Source organism: Sturnus vulgaris, chromosome 3 (assembly GCF_052056855.1).
Source record: "Sturnus vulgaris isolate bStuVul1 chromosome 3, bStuVul1.hap1, whole genome shotgun sequence".
In the NCBI taxonomy this organism is placed as follows: Eukaryota; Metazoa; Chordata; class Aves; order Passeriformes; family Sturnidae; genus Sturnus; species Sturnus vulgaris.
The window spans coordinates 57,651,851-57,673,255 of NC_142245.1; the positions used below are offsets into that span (position 1 = coordinate 57,651,851).

The 21,405-nt window shown below is 37.6% G+C and overlaps 1 protein-coding gene across 1 annotated transcript in view; it reads left to right on the top strand.

Annotated features, from left to right (window-relative positions):
• The window catches only part of SYNE1 (spectrin repeat containing nuclear envelope protein 1), a 240,444-nt gene that overhangs the window by 191,973 nt on the left and 27,066 nt on the right, over positions 1–21,405 (top strand). Inside the window, exons 122-129 of the mRNA XM_088161722.1 lie at positions 3,416–3,510; positions 4,487–4,721; positions 5,450–5,644; positions 7,438–7,563; positions 8,313–8,468; positions 10,406–10,564; positions 11,032–11,198; positions 18,200–18,362. Of these exons, the coding sequence (XP_088017848.1) occupies positions 3,416–3,510; positions 4,487–4,721; positions 5,450–5,644; positions 7,438–7,563; positions 8,313–8,468; positions 10,406–10,564; positions 11,032–11,198; positions 18,200–18,362 (1,296 nt within the window). The remainder of the gene's footprint in view (positions 1–3,415; positions 3,511–4,486; positions 4,722–5,449; positions 5,645–7,437; positions 7,564–8,312; positions 8,469–10,405; positions 10,565–11,031; positions 11,199–18,199; positions 18,363–21,405) is intronic.

A 21,405-nucleotide genomic window follows, 5' to 3' on the forward strand; every position in this document is an offset into this window, starting at 1 on the left:
GGACCTGAGTGTCTGTGTCTCATAATGCATCACTATGCCTATGAGTGTGTGCCCCCTACGTTTAGTCTACTTCAGATTCATTTGTACCAAGGAAACCAAAGCTCCTTTAAAAACCTAACAATTCTTATGTTGTTTGGCTCTTTGCCTTCACTCATAACTGGAGAAAATCTCTATTCTGATTTTGTTTATTTTTTACTAACTTATCAATGCATATAGCTTTTGAAAAGCATGTTAAAGGAGGAGTTTTCTGTCAAGTACTGAGTTATAATTCACCATGAATCCTCCATTTGACAACATTTCCTTGGAGACCAAGCTGATTTGATCATTGCTGCATGCTAGAGTCATTTGTTTGTAACAAATCATGAGCTAGCACAGCTTTTGCTGCAGGGAAAAACTGATTCAGAGTTTTTACTAGTACTAGATTCATTTTATGATTCTTCTGTGAAGTTAAGTGGTGCACATTTTTTTCCACCCATATTGTTACTGCCAAGATCTGTAAAGATCAAGTAAAAGAAGTCAATTTTCATACCAGAGCTCCCATGTGGCCCCAGTAGTTTCAGTTCCCACAACTTTTTCAGCTGACCTTCCCCTAGACTCAGGCCAGATTACAGGAAGAGTTATGTCCTTTCCCCTCTCCTTCCTTTTACAGAATAGTGTTTGAATGAATGTCTGATAGCAAAAAGTAATTCACAACCATTTTTAGCATACATTTGCCTTAGCATCTAACTGCTTTCATCCATTTAATTTCCTTTCGTTGCTGCCAGCATTAACTGGACAGTCTCTATAAGTTTAATCATCTCAGGTCTTTGAGATTTGAATGTCCATAAATCATTACTAAGTGAATAATTTCCTACTCTTGTTTTCTCTAGTCATAGCTATAATTATTTGAAGGGAGTTAGGGCAATCTTCTTGCCTTCGGTTGTCCTGAGATCTCAGCGTAATTCTTTCCTGAAACTTTGATCTGCGCAGATGAACATTACTTGGGCACTCTTTTTTTGAAACTGTAAATCTCAGAATTAAGTTTATTAATATCTGTTTTTCTAAATATTGCAGTTCATCCTTAAAAAAGTAACCCGCTTTTATTTTTTTAACCTTGTTTTTGACATTTTTTATAATCAAAATGTATTCATTACAAAATGTCCTTTTTAGTGCTTCCTGATAGTCACTAAGAATTTTCTTTCCACTCTTTGTAGCTCAAAGGGTCAAATCTCAACTTCTCAAAAAGCATTTTCACATTGTTTTGCTTTGTATTTTTGAAAATAATGAGAAAATATTGTTTCCACTTAAATTCCTAGAATAGATATTGAAATGCTTCCAGCTCTGTTATTGCCAGTGACTCATAACTTTTGCTGGTCTTTACCTGAAGAAGACCCCAGCCACCTCAGTGGCCTTATTAGAAATATCTTCCTGGTGGAGTTTACAAGGTGGAGGTGATAGCTTTTTCAGACATCACGTGCTAACACTGCATCAGTCTGCCAGGACAATCTTGTAATCACTCTTGCAGGGTTCTCCAGTACATGGGACAGTGCTTGGGACTCCCGTGCAATGGGAATGCACTGAGACAAGCACTTGAGAAAGTGCTGGCGGGGGAAAGAGAAGGAAACTCCTCGCTAACTCCATTACCAAATTTTTTCCCTGTGTGCTGGTGTTGTGTGTTTCAACACTTTCCCCCTTTGAACTCCTCTTTCTGTGGCTCATACATATGAGAATAAATTTGGGTGACAAGTGGTCCCAGGTAACAAAGTATCCCTCTTATGTATAAAGAGTGTAAATATGGAAAGGAAGTGCATGGTGACCAAAATATCTCTACTTTTGTGTAGGGCATGAATACATTCACTCTAAGCAGAGTTCCTCATGCTTGATAAGCTTTTATTTCACTTGTTCTCATAAAAAAGTATTAAAATTTTCCCTTTTGAAGGAATTAGTTTTGCTGGTTTTTCGTTTTATTTTGTTTTCATATCTTTGGGGGTGTAGAGGTGGGGGGGACGGGAAAGGTTGGGGTTATTGGGCAGGGAACTTGTTTAACCAGTTACAGCCAGTTGTGTTCTGTTTAGTCTTGATCTGTCAACAATGCTGGTAGGTGCTGTTACCTCCTGTGCTTCATGTCCCCCAACATGAAAAAATAGATGTGGCAGAAAGTAAAATTTTGCCTTTTACTCAGCTTTCTGAAATTCTAGATGCCACACTATTGTGGCTTCATTCATGGCATAATAATAGCATTCAGTTTCCTCGCTCAGTCAGTGATAAGTGCCAAGGTATTCAAAGAACAGTATCAAATATTACTGTAAAGAAATCAGACAACACTATTTCTTTCTGTGAGAAAATATATGACCTGAGTAGCACTTCAGAGTTAACTCAGTGATTCAGAGAGGAAAAAAATCTCATTTTGAAAAATTACTGCATCATTACTACATGCAGTGCGTTTGAGAGATTTAAATGTGCAGATGCCTGTGGGTGTTCTGCTGGCAGGTGCAGATGCAGGGATTGTTACAATCACATTGTGAGCTGGTGAGATGCCATATAACAGGAGTGGAGAATAGTTCAGGCAAGGGTGAACTTCTATCAACTGCAAATACCATCACTAACAAAAGGAAAAAAAAAATCTCAGGCTTCATACCAGTATGCTTTTTCTTTGAATACCTCTGTAAATTTTCTGAACATATGAGTGTACCTCCATTAGCATAAAATTATTCCTGAAGAACCTTATGTAGAGACATGGTCCATTACTAAAAAAAAAGATGTTTTTAAGAATAAATTTAAGTAGTATATACACTGGAGTTATGTTTGCTTAAGTAGTAACTAGGCAATTTTTTGTCTTAAGTAGCGTTAAGTAATAAGAGGGTTTTAAAAGTATTGTGGAAGTTTATTGTGCTATTATTATTTGTGGGGAAAATTGTAAAATAAATATGAAAACTTGGAAGAAGTGGAAAATTGTTATCTAGCTCCTATACATAGCTGTCTATTTCTTTTAAAGCACTATTGGCAATGTAAAGGTGTATTAAAAGTTTATATAGCACTTTCACCCATGGTCTGTGTAACAAAACAAAAGATTATGACTTTTTTAAACACGTCAAAAAATAAAAATTACCTTTTCTGTCCAAGCAAAAAATACCCAATCTGGATTTTGTTGTAAATTATAATGTCAATCACACAACTGTACTCAGAAACATAAAACCTAGCTCCTGTTGATATAATTTAGCTGTATAATATTGGTCTTGAGGAATTAATAATAATTACTAGAAGCAGCAATTACCTCTAAAATGAGAGTTTGCAAATGTTGCAAATGGTCATGACAAAACTCCCATTGAATTAATCTGAAATAAGATTAAATACATGAAAATTCATTTTTATCAGTGCATACAGACACAATTAAAATGCAAGATCTTGTTTTAACATCCTTGTCTCCTGTAAACAGCTATTCCAGGCAGAGATGTTCAGCCGCCAGCAGATTTTGCATTCAATTATCTCCGATGGGCAGCACCTCCTAGAACAAGGACAGGTGGATGACAGGTAGACATTGCTGTATTGTTGCCGCTGCTGGTTATGTGAAGCTTTTCTTAGACTAGTGGGAGACATCCAAGCAGAGAAGGTAGAAGATAGCAGCCTTCAGATCATGCTCTTCTGAAGTGCAAGTTAATGTTCCTGTGGTTAAGACATTGTCCTTTAGAATGCTATGGGGCACGTGAATGCATTTGGGAATACAACAACCTTCTGAGGCTGCTTCTCTGACAAAGATTTGTCTTGGAATATCAAGCGTGTTACAAATATATCTATTCCGATGTATTCTCAAAATACCACTTTCACCAAAGGAGCTGGCAGTGACACATTTAGCATCACTACATTTGATCTATGCCACCTGGGGATTTGTCTCTACCAGGATGATTCCCTACTGCCATTTAAGAGCACCTGCAGCCTTAATGTGATGGAATAGGAATTCATTGTTGCCTGGAATTTTATTTTAAACACTTGTGATCAAATGAATGAAAATCAGCAGAACACCAGTGGCTTCACACTTGTGCATATGTATTGACTTTGCTAAGGTTATCATAGTACAAAGATGAACTGTTTTACTGGAATGTGAGAATTTTATTAATGCTGTGTGTATCTTAACGCCTGCTTTGAACTCAGTAGTAAATGTGGGGTGAATTGTGAAATCTTCATGATTTACTATGAATTTGACTAATCCAAAATGGCAAAACCTATGGGTTTTCTTTGTGTATTTCTGGGAAGAAGATAAAAGAGTTTTGTGCATTTAGGGTTTGGGATTTTTAAGGTCTCAATAATTAGATCCCTTAAACTCTCACAGTACGTAAAGTGTGAAGTTCTTACCTTCAGTCAGCCTTCATGAGACTTGAGTGCTTTTCTCTTCATGTTTTGTAATTGGCTGACAGACACCTTCCTTTTCACTTCAGTTTATTTCATTAAGCAAATATATCAAAGTATGAAGGTTGCTATGTTACTTTTGTCATTTATCTGTTTGTAATAGGGATGAATTTAATCTGAACCTGACTCTTCTGAGTAACCAGTGGCAAGGAGTGATTCGCCGGGCGCAGCAGATGCGGGGGATCATTGACAGCCGCATTCACCAGTGGCAGCGCTACAGGGAGATGGCAGAGAAGCTGCGCAGGTGGCTGCTGGAGATGTCCTGCCAGCCAGTAACTGAGCTGGGCAGTGCTCCTATCCCATTGCAGCAAGCCAGAGTGCTGCTGGATGAAGTGCAGGTATGTCCAGTGTAAAATGTCCAATGTAAAAAATCCCTGCCTTTTTTGCAGTCTCCGCCATTTAAAATGCTCTTTTAAATGTCTTAGATTCAGCCTGTCTGCTCTGCCAGTTCTTTTTTGGAACTGGCATAGCATTAGAAGTGTGATGAAAGCAAAGGTGGAGTTCATAAAGAACATGAAAGAGAGAACTTACTGGGCCGTCTCAAGCTGTGTTTGCTTCTGTTTTTGCTTTCAGCCAGTGTCACACTGAAACTGTCTTGAAAAGATAGTGGTGATCTGCTTGAGGAATGTACACTAGATAACAAGGATTCCTTAAGTGTCCATCTTCATGAGAGGTTAACAGTATCTACTAAGCAGCTTGGAGTCTTCAAGCTTTTTAGCTGGAAGATTGATATGATGATAATAATAATAATAAAATACTACTAATAATAACAACTCATAAGCATAACAGGCTTTAGAGGAACTCTTTCTCTTTAAGAGCAATTGAGAGACTGACATTAATGGGGAGAAAGAAGCCTTTCATGCCTTCATCTTGGAAATTTTCTAGAGGTCTGCTGCAGTAAACGATTGTGAAAATGTTAGGGTAAAGTGTTTGGGCCGTAGCTCATGCGTAAGACAGGATATGCAACCAATTAAAATATGGGCTTGAGAGTGAATTACTGAATTGTAATTAAGTGCTAATTGTAATTAAAAGGACAAAGCTGACAGAAAACTATTAATATTTTCAGCTTAAAGAGAAAGTTCTCTTAAGGCAGCAAGGGAGTTACATCCTCACTGTGGAGGCTGGGAAGCAGCTGCTGCTCTCTGCTGACAGTGGAGCGGAGGCAGTCCTGCAGGCAGAGCTTACTGAAATCCAGGAGCGCTGGAAGATAGTTAGCACTCAGCTGGAGCAACAAAAGAAACAGCTTACTTTGCTGCTAAAAGTAAGTGTACAATTTCTTCTGTACTTCTTCAGCAAGTTTGTGGTTTCTCTCTGTGAGCCCTGGTGGAAGAAAGCATTTTCAAAGGACAAACACAAATACAGAAACTGCATTTATAGTACATGAACTATTTCCCTTCACCCCCTCTGAAACTGGGAGTGGTAATCCTTCATAACAGGCTTCCATGTCAGTTGATATAGTGTAACTGATATTTCCAGAATACAGCCAATAAAGTATATCCATACCACTCCTGTTTTCAAAATAGAGCAAAAATTTATTTTATTTTGCACAAATTTTGTTTTACTTTTACACGCATTTGTAATTGGATTTGAGTGGCAAAGGTTTTCTAGGTGGAAGCTGCAGGGATGACTTCTGTGAGAAGCTGCCAGAAGCTTTCTCTTTTTTCTGATGGAGCCAGTGTCAGCTGGGTCCATGACGGACCCACTTCTGGCCAAGGCTGAGCCCAACAGTGATGGTGGTTGTGCCTCTGGGATAACGCAGTTAAGAAGATGAAAAGAAAAAAATATTACTGTGCAGGAGCAAATACATCCAGAGAGAGGAGTGAGATAGTGTGACAGCAGCAACTTTGCAGACCCCAAGGTCAGCGAAGAAGGAGGAGGAGGCGCTCCAGGAGCCAGAGCAGAGATTACCCTGCAGCTCATGGCAGAGACATGGAGCTCTAGGGTGGAACAGAAATCCACCTGCACCCCACGGAGGTCCATAGGGAAGCTGAGAGCCACCTGCAGCCCATGGAAAACCCACACCAGAGCAGGTGGATGCCCAAGGGAATCTGTGACCCCACGGAAAGCCCTCACTAGAGCCATATTGCTGGCAGGACCTCAGATTCCAAACCCTTGTTGGAGTCTGTTCCCAAGAGTCTGGAAGAAATCCATGGAAGGGACTCTATCCGGGGTAGTTTGTGAAGAACTGCAGACCATAGGAAGAGCTCAAGGAAAAAATTCATGGAGGTTTCTCTCCCATAGGAGGGACCCATGCCAGAGCAGGGGAAGACTGTTAAGAACATCACAGGCTATTGTCACACAAGGTCCTATTGTTTTATATGGCTAATTCTTCACCAAGATAATCATGAAATACTGGCATAGGCTGGGGAAAAAGGAAGGAGAGAAATACAGAGGCAGTAGTAGAAGGAGAATATCTTGAAATAGAAGACTTCGTTTCAATGCAATGCAAGTTTCAATACAGGTTCTGTGTTTTCTGGTGTCACACAACTGGCATTCTTTGGGGGCTGACTGACTTATTAGAGATCTTTTTGTCCTAATATAAGGACAAGCAGGTGAGGCAGGTAAAACCATACTGTTACTTGATATAATTTGTTTGCATTGAACACATTAAAAATTTTGGAAAGTATACAAACACTAAAGAAGGGTGTAGCTACTAGAATCCTGATTTAAATAAGATACTAGTTTCCCCAACCTTTTTATTTTTTTATCCCACAGAGATAAATGCACCTGAATGAAGCTCTTGTCAAAGAATAGTGGTATGCTTAATATAGGCATTCAAGAAAGGAAGTGGAAAACTAATTTTGTCAGGGAGACACTTTACTGAAAGGATGGAGTTGGATCTAGATAGAATTCTAATGACAGAAGACCTTGTGTATTTCTACTAACAGAGACCTACACACAGAAAATTCTACACATTTCTACACATGACTCAAGCTCTGAGACTTTTAGTATTATTTAGAGCAAGTTTTCAGAGTATGTTATTTTTAGGCAAATCAACTGACATTAAGTATAACACAGATCAGAACTGAAGTCTAATAAACATTCTGTTTTCAGGACTGGGAAAAATGTGAAAAGGGCATAGGAGACTCCCTGGAGAAGCTAAGATCATTCAAAAAAAAGCTTTCTCAGCCATTGCCAGATCACCATGATGAATTGCATGCAGAGCAGATACGTTGCAAGGTAAAGCACTCCTTTTCTGTTGATTGTTTTCTTGTATTTGCCTGCCTTTGTGCAGTAACCTCTTCTGTTGTTAACTGGGCTCATATTACTAACAATGCAAACCAGTCAGCCATCCCCATGACAAGAAGCCATCCATGTAACATATGGACACCATAATACCAGAATGATCTCACCATAATGCAAATCTTTCTGAGTAATTATAGATCTGATCAAAGTGATACCAGAACAGGGTCTGAAAAACAGTGTAGAAGGACTTTATATTGTTGTGTTATTATTACAGAAATTCTAAACTCAAATTTAAACTCATGGTATCTAAACTTCTGGTTTAGTGCTTTTTGTTTGAGGTGAAGTGACTATGGGGGATTTTAGGCAACACTTTTAGGCTATATATTTGCATTTTGGAAGTGGATTACAAACATGAAAATATTTTCAATACAGAGAAGTTCAAACCAGTACTTGAACTTCCCAGAGAGTTGAGTAGTATCTTAGTTTGCAACTTCTTGTTATAAGTCTGATGTTTCATTCTCTACTGTGGAGTTAATTCCATCATAACTCTGAAAATATTGGTACATTTGGGATTGATGCTTTTCTTTTTCTTTGGGATGGGGCTGAAACAGTCTGCTTGACACAGTGGGTCTGATCAGATGTGACTTAAATCAGTGGGTAACACTGTTTGTCTGTTTCATCAACATACACAGATTTTTATTTGTTAGCAAACTGGTCCTTTTTCCTTGTATTCTTCTTTTAAGGAGTTAGAGAATGCTGTTGAAGGCTGGAGAGATGACCTTGCACACCTGTCCCTGCTGAAGGAGACCCTGTCTGTATACATCAGCGCAGACGATATCTCCATCCTGAGTGAGCGAATAGAGCTCCTGCACAGGCAGTGGGAGGAGCTGTGCCACCAGGCAAGTACAGCACTGAGCACTGATGGGAGCAGTATGCCGGCTACAAAAGTGTTGGGAGAAAAAATGAATCCAAATGGCAGCTTTTAGAAAAAGATTCATGTAGACTCACCTATGTTCAAAAGTGAATTCTTTCTGAGTCAGGGGAAACATCCATTGAAACATTTCTTTAGTTACTGCTAGTGCTTCTAGATCTCTTGAACTTTGTAATGGCTGTGAGGTCATATTTAAACTGCCTTGAAAAATCAGCAAAAGTGTCACACCATGAGCTGTAGGACTTGGCATGGCTGGCTGGGAAAAAACATAGAAATAATACCGCTGTGCTTTTCTTTGGTGGAACACCTGTGCTCAGAAAGAATGTCCCCTCCCCTCGCAACATTGCCCTACTGTACCCTCAGTTCTGCAGAAAACTGATTCTTCAGACCTCAGCATTTCTTTTAGTCTGAGAGTGACTTGCTTGCCTGCAAAATGAGTTGAGGAGTATTGTTTAATTTTTTCAGGTGCATCACACTGTTAGTCTGCTTCTGACCTCTGATTTGCACTTCATGTAGTGGAGTCTTCCTTACCCAGCTTTTCAGATTATCCTGATGTCATTTGTGTGGTTCAGTAAAGATTGCAGTCCAGATATGCTGGGGCTAACTTGAAATAGTTACCTCATGTAGTGTACCTGTGAAGGCTTCAAAAACATCCCCAAAGTAGGAAAAATGCTTCACAGTTACCAGCACAGAACTTCTTATGAGTTGGTTTCATTTGAATGAGCAAATGTAGATACATCTACATAATGATTCAGTCATTGCTTGTATGTTTATGGTAAAAGAAGGAACCAAGTAAAGAAGTTTTATCTTCATTTTGAGCATGCTGAGTGTTTCAGGATGTAACCTAGTGCAACCCTTCATTCATCTGCTGCTTATTTCCGGAAATCTGTCATCAACTTTAGAACCACAAAAGGGAAATGCAAGATCACATGCATGACCCTGTTCAAGCTAACGCAGCAGTTAAAAAGCACATCAGTTTAATTTGTGAAAGAGCTTCATCTTTTCAGCTGAAATTATGATACAAAGTCAGAAATAACCCAGATCACAGTGAGGAGGAAGTAAGTAGTTTTATCAGTGTTTGAAACTGGAGAGATGACTTTGCTGCTTAGCGTGTGCCGCTGTTTTGATTTCAGTGTCCATCTTGGTCTGCCCCTGCAGTCTGAGATGTACCACAGTTGCAGCTATTTCTTAAATGCAGCAATGTTTTCCTTCCTTCTGTGTTAACTGCAGCATTTGCTTGTTTGATATGTCATGCCTAATCTTTGTTGTCAGGGCACACCTCAGTGCTTTGGAATCTCTCAAGATGTCATGCCTATACAGAGGAAATAGTTGTCTATTAAATTAGCATATTGAGACACAAGTAAAAAAATTACTTTTGCAAAATGCAGTGTATCTTGGATTTAGCTTTGTATACATGTGCTCGTGCACAAAGAGCACAGAATTTTGGATTTTGGCATTTATTACGTTTGTATCTTTTTTTTTCAAAGCTTTGGTGAAACATTTTTCTTTTTAATTTAATCTCTTAGACTAAAAATAAACTAATACATTTTATAAAAATTCAAAAGTGAACAAGAATTGTAAGAAAATACAATTTTTATCTTCTAATGAACACTTTGGGTTAGAGACATTATGAAACAAGATATTGACAGACTACTGAGCTTAACGCTTGGGTGCTTGTCTCTGTGCACAGGATGTAGTTAACAGGAAATCTGAGATCAGCGCTTACCCCTGAACTTACAGGCAGTCACAAATTTTTGCTGTACAATTCCAATTTATTTCAAGAGCAAGTGGCTGCAACACTTTTTCAAGACTAGAGGAATTCACATTGAGGCACCAAGTGTTTTAAGCATGTGTTAAATGCGTTTTGTTATTTTAGTTTTGTTTACTCTTTGCAAATGGTTAAAGGTCTCCTTGCGTCGACAACAAGTTAGTGAGAGACTGAATGAGTGGGCTGTCTTCAGTGAGAAGAACAAGGAGCTCTGTGAATGGCTGACGCAAATGGAAAGTAAGGTGTCTCAAAATGGTGACATCCTCATAGAAGAAATGATTGAAAAACTTAAAAAGGTATAGTGGACACTTATATACTCTTCTCTAACTGTTTACTTGTTTGTGAATTAGCTGAAATTAAGGTTTCACCTTACCTTGATGTGTTCTGGTGTTTGTGTTCTCTCACTATGCAGCATTTTCTGGTCTTTCTTGAGATAGAACCTCCCAGAATACCAGAAAATTAAGTGAATGTAAAGTCAGCCATCTGAATGCTTTACTAAGTGTCCAATCAGAATTGCCTGTAACGAGTTAAAGTATAGCATATTTATAGAAGGCATTGTGTTTTGGGTTGTGTTGGTAGGTTTTTTCATTCTTCTGGTAGTAGTTTTTCGTTTATCCATCAAATGTATATGAGGTTGTCACTCTGCTGTACCAATTAACTAAAAAAACAACATTCACTTGTACGTCTGCCATTCCTTTCGCAGTGCAGAGCAAAGTATATTTAGAACAAATACCCTGTCTTCTGTTTGCTCTTGACTCTCTAGGATTATCAAGAGGAAATTGCTGTAGCCCAGAAAAACAAAATCCAGCTTCAGCAAATGGGAGAGAGACTTGCTAAAGCCAGCCATGAGAGTAAGGCATCAGAGATTGAGTACAAACTTGGCAAGATCAATGACAGGTGGCAGCATCTTCTAGATCTTATTGCAGCCAGGTAAGACTGTTGTTTTGCTTCTAAGTTTTAAGTGGGACAGATTAATACGCCGGATGTTATGCATTTAAAATCGTTTATTGTCTGCCTTTTCATAATAAATTCTGAAATAAATTTACTCTTAACCATCAACACATTTCTGTGAAATTCACTTTCCTGTTTTACTTTATACTACAGGAAAGATTTCTTCAAGAAGAGTCATTTAAAAGCTTCATTATAATAATATGGTGATGGTGGTAGTTGAACTTGATCTTAAAACTCTTTTCCAAACTTAACAATTCTATGTTCCTACAATATAGGATCAGTTGCAATCAGATTTAATGAGCCTTGCTCTAGTACCATCTTACTATACATGGTGCTTAAAACTGGATGCAAATGTAGTTTTTATAAAAATTCCTTGACAGCAGAATCAAAAAATTGCCTTTGTAGTTTATATTTCAAGAAGAGCAGTTCCAAAATTAAGTCTTAAGTTTTCTGCCAGATCATTCTTTCGTGGATGGAGAAGACTAACTGCACACTGGGCTGAAAGACTCTCTTTATTCAAGGTCAAAAGTGTAACAGCAATTTTCAGAACTTGAAAAAAATATAGGATCGTTGTTTGGATATGTTAAGAAAATTATTTGTTTCAGCACTTTCTCTTTAGCTGTGCTGCAGCCTCCCTTCCATTACCAACAATAATTTTCCCACAATTTTCTGCTTCATGAATTGCATAAATAGCTCATATACTTTATTAATTCCCATTTCTTTGATGTAAGGGCATATGCATTAGCAGTAGTTTAGTCCTGTTAGCAGCAAAAAGGCGTGTTTACTTTCATCGGGTTTTTTGTCTCTTCTTTTTTCATATGATTTCAGTGCAATCTTGCGCTGAAATCTGTTAGCATGGGAGCAGTAAATTTTATGTAAGCAGAAGCATTCCAGAGGCTCCAGCTTCTTTAATAGTAGTTTGTTTTAAAGTAATGAGCACCATATATTTCTTGCAGAGCGATTAAGTCAGGGAGCTTTGCATTGCCGTCAAGGAGCCTGCTTGGTTTCAGAGCATGCAATACATCACCAATTGTTGAACTTAAAGTATATATTTTTTTTTTGTTATTCTTTTGAAATGCTTACTCAGAGAAATGTTCAAATAATACCTCCAGGAAGTTTCTAGCAAAAAGGGCTTGTATTCAGAAACTACAGAACACATCTTAAAATTATCTGTCTTGTTTATTCAGTATTACAGATTAGTCCCCACAATCGGGAGAGGTGAGGTTTTAGGATTTTGTGTCATTCTCAGGTGAGGAGACATAAAATGCAATATTATACATTTAAACTCTCTGATTCTGTTATCATGAAGTGTCAAGTCCTAGTTCTAAACCAATGAATGTAAAGTATTATTTACTTTTATTTCCAGATCATTTCAACTTAGTCTTCTCAACTGGCATGCTCAACATTATTGTATGCAATTAAACATATAACTCTTTACATTCCAGTACCCACTGAAGGGAAAAAGAAACTGCAAATTTGCTGAAATTTAGAAAAAAAATTGTGGAAAGGTTTGATATTAGGCTATGAAAATTTTGGTACTTCAGCTGTATCTTAGGCTGGAAATCATTAAAACCCAAGCTGCTGATTAATGTATGCACAAAATGCTCGTATTGATGTCTAATTACAAAAGACAAAAGGGTTGACATCCCCCAAGATAATTTTTTAGAAGGCTCCGAAGGCCCTTTAGAATATGTTCTTATAAATTGGCATATGTTTCTGTTATGATATTTTGGAATTTGGAGTGTATCATATAACATAATTTTGGCTTCATTCAGCTAGTAAAGGCAGATTAGCTGTCCTGGTACTGAGTATAAAATGCATATTTTCACGTTCCGGATACCTGACAGTATTAATAAATTATTAGAGCCTACAGACTTTTCTGCAATGCTACAGTAATCCCTTGACTGGAGCATTATTCTTAGTGGTTGGTTTCCTACAGCTGTGAACTAATAGTGCGAAAATGCTTTAGTAATATATTATGGTAATACATGCCCAGTCTGAATCTTTACCTGTCAATTTTATGCTGTGTGGTGAAACTTCTCCAGTCACTTGTAAAAGCAACTTTCTTTGTCACATTCTGTTCCCTTACCCTTTATTCTTTATTGCCCCTCCGTTCAGAGGAGATCTGTAACTACAGAAATGACAGCTGCAGAATTGTCTCTGCATCAGAGACTTCAATTTTTCCTCTTCTAGAACCTTGCAATCCTTTCAGATGAATTTGTCTGATATGTCAGCCTTGTGAAAAAAGTTGGCATTGTTTACAGGCAGGAAACAGTGCTATTGCTGCAACTGCTCAGGCTTTGTAAAGAAGCTTTTGTATGTGTTTTCATCCTTTCCCCTACCACTCCCAGTCCACATTCCTGGAGATCAAATCTGGCACATGTTGATGAATGCAAGTTTTATTTAGAAACATGACCACTTGTCACCATCCAGTGTCATGTTATCAAGCAACGGCTGGTAACATTTGCTTGGCGTGAAACATTTTCTGTACAGTACTCACCAGCAAAGTGTGTCCCCTTTCCTCCCCCCACCAAAAGAACAGTGTTTGCAGGCTTTGGGAGTGGAAGTTCTTCTTTTTAATACTGGAAAATTTCATGGTTGTGGTGGAAGACTTGCATGCTGTGAGGATGGCGGAGGACAGCAATGTGGATTCAGACCTCCCAGACTGTAACTGTGATATCACAAGGCAGGCAGCTATTTTTGTTTGCTTTTGATTGATACTATTCTTTCTCAAGTCTTGGCTTGCTGGGAAACTAACTGAAATATTGATATGTAGAAATCAGTACTATAGCTAGAAATTACTGTTTTCTGCTCAGTTGAAAAACAGTTGACAGTGATAACAGCATACTTTGTTTTACAGCTAGTACTTTTGGATCCTGGAATAATTTTTTCATAGTGATGGAGACTTAGAACTAGTAAAATCTCTTAGCTGTCTGAGAGAAACTGTGGACTGATTTTACTGCTGTTTTCAAATACGAGAGCATGTACACACATGAGAATAAACAGACTCTGTCTGCTTGATGTTTGTGTCATCAGAGGAGCATGGCTACAAGCAAAAAGCAGAGAAGGAAAGAAGCTGTAAAGAAAGTATTTCAGACTTAACTTATCAAAGCATGTCTGTCGTGTTCATATTAACGACTGTTTTGTAACTGCATGTAATACTTGAACTCAGCCAAGATCATCCTGGATTTTGGTTCAGCTTCTCTTTTTCCCTTATCTCATTATCTGTTCTGGAAATTTAGCCATTGTTCAGAATTCTAGAAATTCAGTTTTTGAAAGAGCAAACTGACTGGAGTAGTTAATATAACAGGCTTTACTGCTGTCTTACTACACAGTAGTACTGTACTTTGGAAAATAAATACTTTTTAATCATAAAAAGATTACTTTTCAACTGAACTTTTCAAAGTTCATTTAATAGTGCAACATTTTTCACTGTTTCAGATTATTTCTTTGAACTTTGTCTACTGTTCCAAGTAGATGCATTTTTTTAAAACATCTTTTCTGCTTTCTGGTGTCTACTGTACAGACTTAGCCAGCATGCTTTGACTGAGATTTTCATGTTGCTTTTAAAGTTTAATATTAGTAAGCAGCTGTCTAAATGACTAATGCAGTAGTTATGACTTCTATATGATGCATTTTTCTGGACTTACAGAGTTGTTCCCATTTAGATTCAAGTGGAATCTAAGACTTTCTTCTTTAGGACTAGTTGAATTAAATATATCTGTGCTTAATTTTAGCTCCTAGTTGTTTTCCCACTATCTTTGCCCAATTTAGAATAATAGATATTATTAATAGACAATCTAAAGTTATTGCTTTCTTGGGGAAATTGAGGCACACTAATTGGAACATGAAAACATAAGTATCATAAGGCCATTCAAATTGTTAGATGATTTTTCATTAGTAAACCATGAAAAACAATTGAATTCTGCTGTATTTTCCTTTCTGGAAGTTTAAGTATTTCTAAAATGTAGTAGGACTGGAGGGTGTGTGTGTGTGTTTATGAAAAGCAACCTTCAAATCAACTGTGTCATGGTTCCAACCCTTTGATTTCAGTGCAGAATTTTTATTAGCAAGGAGAAAAGTTATCTCAAGCCTTTCACAGTACCACTTGCAGTTACTGTGCTGCCTAGTGCTGCAACAAAACCATGAAATGATTATTGGAATTATTAACATTTTAAACATAATCTTGCAAGTGAAATCTCAAAACATCTCAAAATTACCCTTGGCTAGGGATCCCACATACCTGATTAAGAATTTGATCTTTGTCTTTTAAGAAGAGCTTTTAGAGCATAGGCAACTTTGCTTGCTGAAATTCAGAAGAAAAGCTCAGACATGTTGGATTACATCAATTATTTGATCGTGGATATGTTTTCAGTGTAGCTGGAGGCACAACACTGTACTGCAGTTCAGTCAAAAAAAATAATCTCAGCAGACTCAAATAAGCACTTGTTTATTTGTTTCTGTTTGTACCACAGGCAAGGAACCTCTTATGTTAAACTCAGTACAAAAAAAAGAACAGTGGTAAGGGTAGATGTACTGGGGAGACAGGAAGGAAGCTGTAGGGTCTGGGTTTGGTTTGATCATTCTTTTAGTATGCTTTAGCTATTTTTCTTTTTCTCTCTAAAATAACTTAGATCATGTCACTGGAAATAATGGTAGTTGGCCCAGACTATTTTTTATGCTCTGCAAGGGATGTACTCCTGTGCAGTTTACCTGAGGCAGAGAGCACTTTCTAAATGAGGGACCCTTTATAGTTGTTGCAGGCAAAATGTAGATGAAATCCAGCACAGAGATTAGAGTACCACACAACTGCAAACAAAAAAATCCTGATCCACAGCTTGGTCTTGCAGATGATCGAGTGACATTGCTTCTCCTCAGGGCTGACATGACTCATTGTTCCATTTCCCACTCCAGCAGGCCTGCAAAAGATCAGTAGCATAGAGCCTTGAAAATACAGGCAGAGAATGGGCAGGATTTCACTCCTTTTAAATAACATCAGAGATTAAAAAGCTGTATGTGACTTCCAGAAGGGTGATAACCAGCCTTCTTGGTCACCCTATGAGCAAGTTTCAATTGGTTCAAACCCACAAAACATTGTATGTGAACCGTGGGTGACAAGGAGATGGTGCCCTCAGTGGGTGTTCTCCTGCCATCTCCCCAAGCCTAAAAACATAGCTGTGTTATGAGACAGCCTCATAATGAGGACTGAGGCAGTCTTTCAGCAGAATTGTATTGACTTCAGTCCCATCACAGACAGATTTTCAGGTAGCTCATATTTTTTCCAGTTACCATGTGGGGTTTTTAACAGTTCAAAACCCTACAGCTATTGGTCATGAGACTCAGGCAAGGAAGCTGTGTTTGAACTGTTCTTAAGGGTTTTTAACTATAAAGAACAGTGGTTTAAGTGTCTGTGAGCTAAAGAGAGGGCTATAAAGAGAAGAAAATGGGAAAGTTGGGGTTTTTTTAAGATGACTTTAATATCTCTGTGATTCTCTTAACGGTCAGGTGCAACTACTGCTTCCAATATGGAAAGATTCGATAAATTTGCTGGTTAGTATTGTGAGAAAAAATGTGCATTGCTTAATTTGAATTATAGGATAGTCAGGCGGTATTTTGTTTCTTTAACCAATCTGTCAATCTTGTGCGTTTCAACCCAATTTAGACAATCTGTTCCCAACTCCACTCATGTTTTAAACCTTTCTGGTATTGAAACACTTAAGTAGAAGAGCGATAGGAGCATAAGAGGGTACATTACTCAAGATTGGTTTTGGTACCACACAAAAAGGGAAAAAGGGAGAGCTTAGAAAAATAAATTAGAATCGACTAATAATGTATGTTATGAAACATGGGGATAGGAAGGAGAGAATAACTGAAGGACAGTTTTACAGTTCAAACAGATTGAAGGAAATATCATCGAGATAGGATGAAAGTTTACTTGAATTTATTCACTCTCTAAACTTAATGCTCTCTCGATTAAAAAAAAAAACAACAAAAAAGCAGCAAACAAACAAACAAACAAAAAAAAAACACAAAAACCCACACCAAAACAACAACAACAAAAACAACCAGAAAACCAGAAAGCTATTTATTTTTTCCTGGTCATTGGTCTTCCAGGGTCAGAATTCCAAGAAAAATACTAATTAGGAATCATTATGCAGTTCCATACCAGTTTCATCTGTTTAAACCTGAAATAGTAGAATAACACCAACTTAAAGCAGCCCTTGGGATTCTCTCAGGTTCTGATCTAGATTTCTTGCTCTGAAACTTATTTATTCTTATTAACTTATTTATTCAATGTCTTCACCCTGGAACAGGTTGCCCAGAGAGGTTGCCCAGATGATGCCCCATCCCTAGGAATGTTAAAGGTTAGGCTGGATGGGGCTCTGAATGACCTGATCTAGTTGATGATATCCTTGCTCATTGCAGAGCAGCTGGACTAGACGACTTTTAAACATCCCTTCCAACCCAAATCTTCAGTGTTAGTTATTTCAGTGTTCTCACGGATGTGAAAAAGGCCTGTTCACTCAGTGCACTCTCCCACCAGTATATGGATATGGGTATTCCTTGTATTCTAACAAGAACAGAAGTGATTCTTGTACTCTAAGAAGAACAGTTGGCATCTAGTAGTCAAATACACAACTAAATTACTAAATTAGGTTGTTTTAGGGGGTGTATGTGTGTGAGTTAATAAAAAAAACAAAACAAAAAACAAACAATAACAACAACCAAAAAAACCCCAACCAAATAAAAAACCCCCAGAAGCTTTGAAAATGTTGTGTGGCATTAGTAAGAATTCAATTTTTCTTAACCAGCAGCTGTGAATGCAGGACTCTATGAACATAGAATATACTTCTGTTACATAATAAAGGAAGACTTTACAAAAGAACTCGCCATCTAAGTTTCTCTGAAAACTTCCTGAAATGCATGCTGTGACTTTTTTTCAGAGTGTACTTAATATTGCCATTTCTTTTTCTTTACAGGGTAAAGAAGTTGAAGGAAACCCTTGTTGCAGTGCAGCAGCTGGATAAAAACATGAATAGTCTGAGATCTTGGCTTGCCCACATTGAGTCAGAGCTGTCCAAACCTATCGTCTATGAAACTTGTGACTCTGAGGAGATACAAAGGAAGCTAAATGAACAGCAGGTAAAATACAACCCACTTACCAGGTGATCAGTGACATGGGGAGAGCCAAAGTAGAGTGTCCTTGGGCTGCCCACACCCAGTTCAGTTGAAAGGGCATGAGGCAAAATGCTTAAATATCAAGGCAAGTGGTACTTACTGTGTCACTTATAGAGCCTTCTGCTGGCCTTGACATCGAATCCTCCAGGAGCTGATTGACATTTCCAAGAAAGGTAAGGCACCAAGAGATGTAACCTGAACGAGTTATTGCAATTGTTTTCCCTTGGGGCTTGTGGTTTTTGTTTGTTTGAATTGTCTGTTCCCAGAGGCAAAACTGACACCTATTAGACCTTGCAAATTTTGCAAATGCTTGAAAATTACTATTTTTAGCAACCTTTCTAACTCATTTTTATTTTGCAGCTTGTTTGAGAGTCACTTTGCACGCAAAGATGCATGAGCTATACACGTGAAGTTAAAATTGGTTGGTTTATACTACACAAAGCCTTTATGCAGTGCTAGATTAAAATATGTAAAAAAATGTGAAAGTCAGACAGTTTTTGGCATTGAAAGTAATGTTACTTCTAAGATGATTTACTATACTTACTCCTTCCTGTTACACTTCGCTGCCCAGTGCAGTTTTACCTAGAAGCACATTGCTGGAGAGAGCTGTTGTCCTTTGTGTTCCTGTTGGTGATTTATTGGCAAAAATACCTTTTTGTTGCCCACTGGAGATGAATTAGATGTTTTTCTGGGTCCTTTTTCCAGAGGAGAAAGAAATGTGTGGGAAGAGGATATTTTGTGGATAATTTATGAAGAGTACAAATGGGCATCTTGCTCCTTAAAGCTGAGGGTAGAACTGAGAGCCAAGAGCTCCCTCAGAGATTTTGCCAGCTCCTCAACTGATTTGCTACTTCTCTGTTCAGAATTAATTATTAATGTTTTATATGTAATTTACATAGGGATAATAATTTATAACCCAGAAGTGTCACTAATGAATGGTGTTTCTGAGACAATAAAGTCCTGGGAAGGGCTAAACATTGCTATCAACAAAGTAGACAGTTGAGATTATTTAGTAGAATCCCTATGCATAGTTTGTTACAACCACTTCTTACGGGATTTATTTTGGGCACAGAGACTGGTATATCTCTGTCTTCCACTGTTTCATTGTGGTGACAGCATGCAGTGATAACCTGTAGAAGTGAGAGTGGTTTAATTTGAACTCTAAAGGGGAGAAATAGAGGTGAATCTTACCATGGGAGGATGCTGTATTTGGAAACATTGTGATGATTTGATATAACGATACAAGACATGGTTATCATAATAATAGTTTTTAAAACCCACCCATGGCAACCAGTATTGTTATTAGTTGGAGGCTATATCACTATGCAGCGTAGCTCAAAAGGCTACCTTCTCAAATACTTTATTCCCTGTCTCTTCTGTTTGTGACTTCGTGTTCTTTTCCATGTTTGATCTTCCACTGAGGTCATGTTATCTTCCCAGTTGTTCATATGCAAAATTAGGTTAAATATGCTATGTTGTGAAAGAGTGGAGGCAAATTCCATTTATGAAACTCCATTATATCCTTCTCAGCATCTGCTTCAGCCAAGCATCAGCTTTGCAGATTGCTGGTCTCTAGTGAAATTAAAATTACAGTTGAATCTGAATATCCTGGGGGAAGGTAGGGTAACTTCAATGCAGTATTTTCCTGCGATAATGAACTTCATTTAAAGAATTGCTTGTTTGCTGTTTTCTCAGTCTCTTGCCTCTTGAAATATGAAAAAATTATGTTTGCTTCTGGGCAAATAAAGTAGAAAGAAGAGGTTGTATATGGGTGACAGCAGTGCATAAAAGTGACACTCCTTTGTGAACTAACCCAAAGGCTTAATCTTCTCTAATAAACATAAAAATTTTAAAATTTAGGAAATAAATATTAGGCTGTGGAGAAGAAATAGTCTAGACATTGCTTGTGGAAATGTTCTGTAGGTGAATAAAAAAGGTGTAATTCTTAGGAATGCTCAGGAGCCATAATTCTCACTACTGCTTTATTCCAAAACATTAGAAAGGATATAGTGTTACCTGAACTTGCTTAACCTCAAGTCTCATAGCTGTCTGGAGTGTGTGTTTCATAAAGTATGACATCTGATTATAGTATCCACCCTTCTATAATATTTCAGAGCAGATAGAAAAAAAACTATATATTTTGACATCACAATGAAAGTATTTTTCAGGCAAGTGAAGTGAGACGGCAGTTGCTGAGGAAGAAAAGATTGTGATTTTCCACTCGATGTTTTCAAGTAGATGTTTACAAAATAACTTTGTAGTTGAGAAGATGAACTAGATTACTTCATTAAGTGAAACTCCAGTTATTATAAACAATCAAAGAAAAGGATTGATATTAGTCCACCTTGCTCTAATTCAAATTTTCTGGGTTTTAAATTTCACATTTATATCTCACTTCCTGCTGGAAGACATTTTCATGTCCTGCTGCTAGCTGTAAGAAAAGTTCTTCTAGTTAGACCTTAAATATGTGTAGACACAGTGTATTGACACTGTATTCCCCTTTGCATGCCATAGTTGACTTCAATAGAAAAATTATGGAGCAGTTTATTTCTACTCATCCTCAAGCTGCCACATTCTCCTATGTAAATTTCCATATCTCTGATCGTCCTATTGGTTCCTTTCTTTATCTGAATCAGAATTGAACCTAATATTCTAGATGTAATAAGCACTTTTTGATGTAGTTACATTAGTATTTCTTTGCCACAATTGGAATTTGGTTGTCTTGGCTTAGTTATTGTCCATACTGATTTTTCCATCTAATATCCTGATCATTTATTACAAATGTAGACAAAAGTCAAGCAGAGTTTCTTTTCTTTGCACTGATCCAACAGCAACAGCCAATTACTTTTGTGGTTTGTCTTAACTTGAATCTGGAGATGAAAACTAAGGTGAAATATTAATTCTAGAGGAAACATTTTCATCAGTGTAGAACAAAACATTGAAACCAAGAAACCATCAGTAAAAATAATACTGATCACATATAATAAGTGGTAAGACAGTGTGAGAG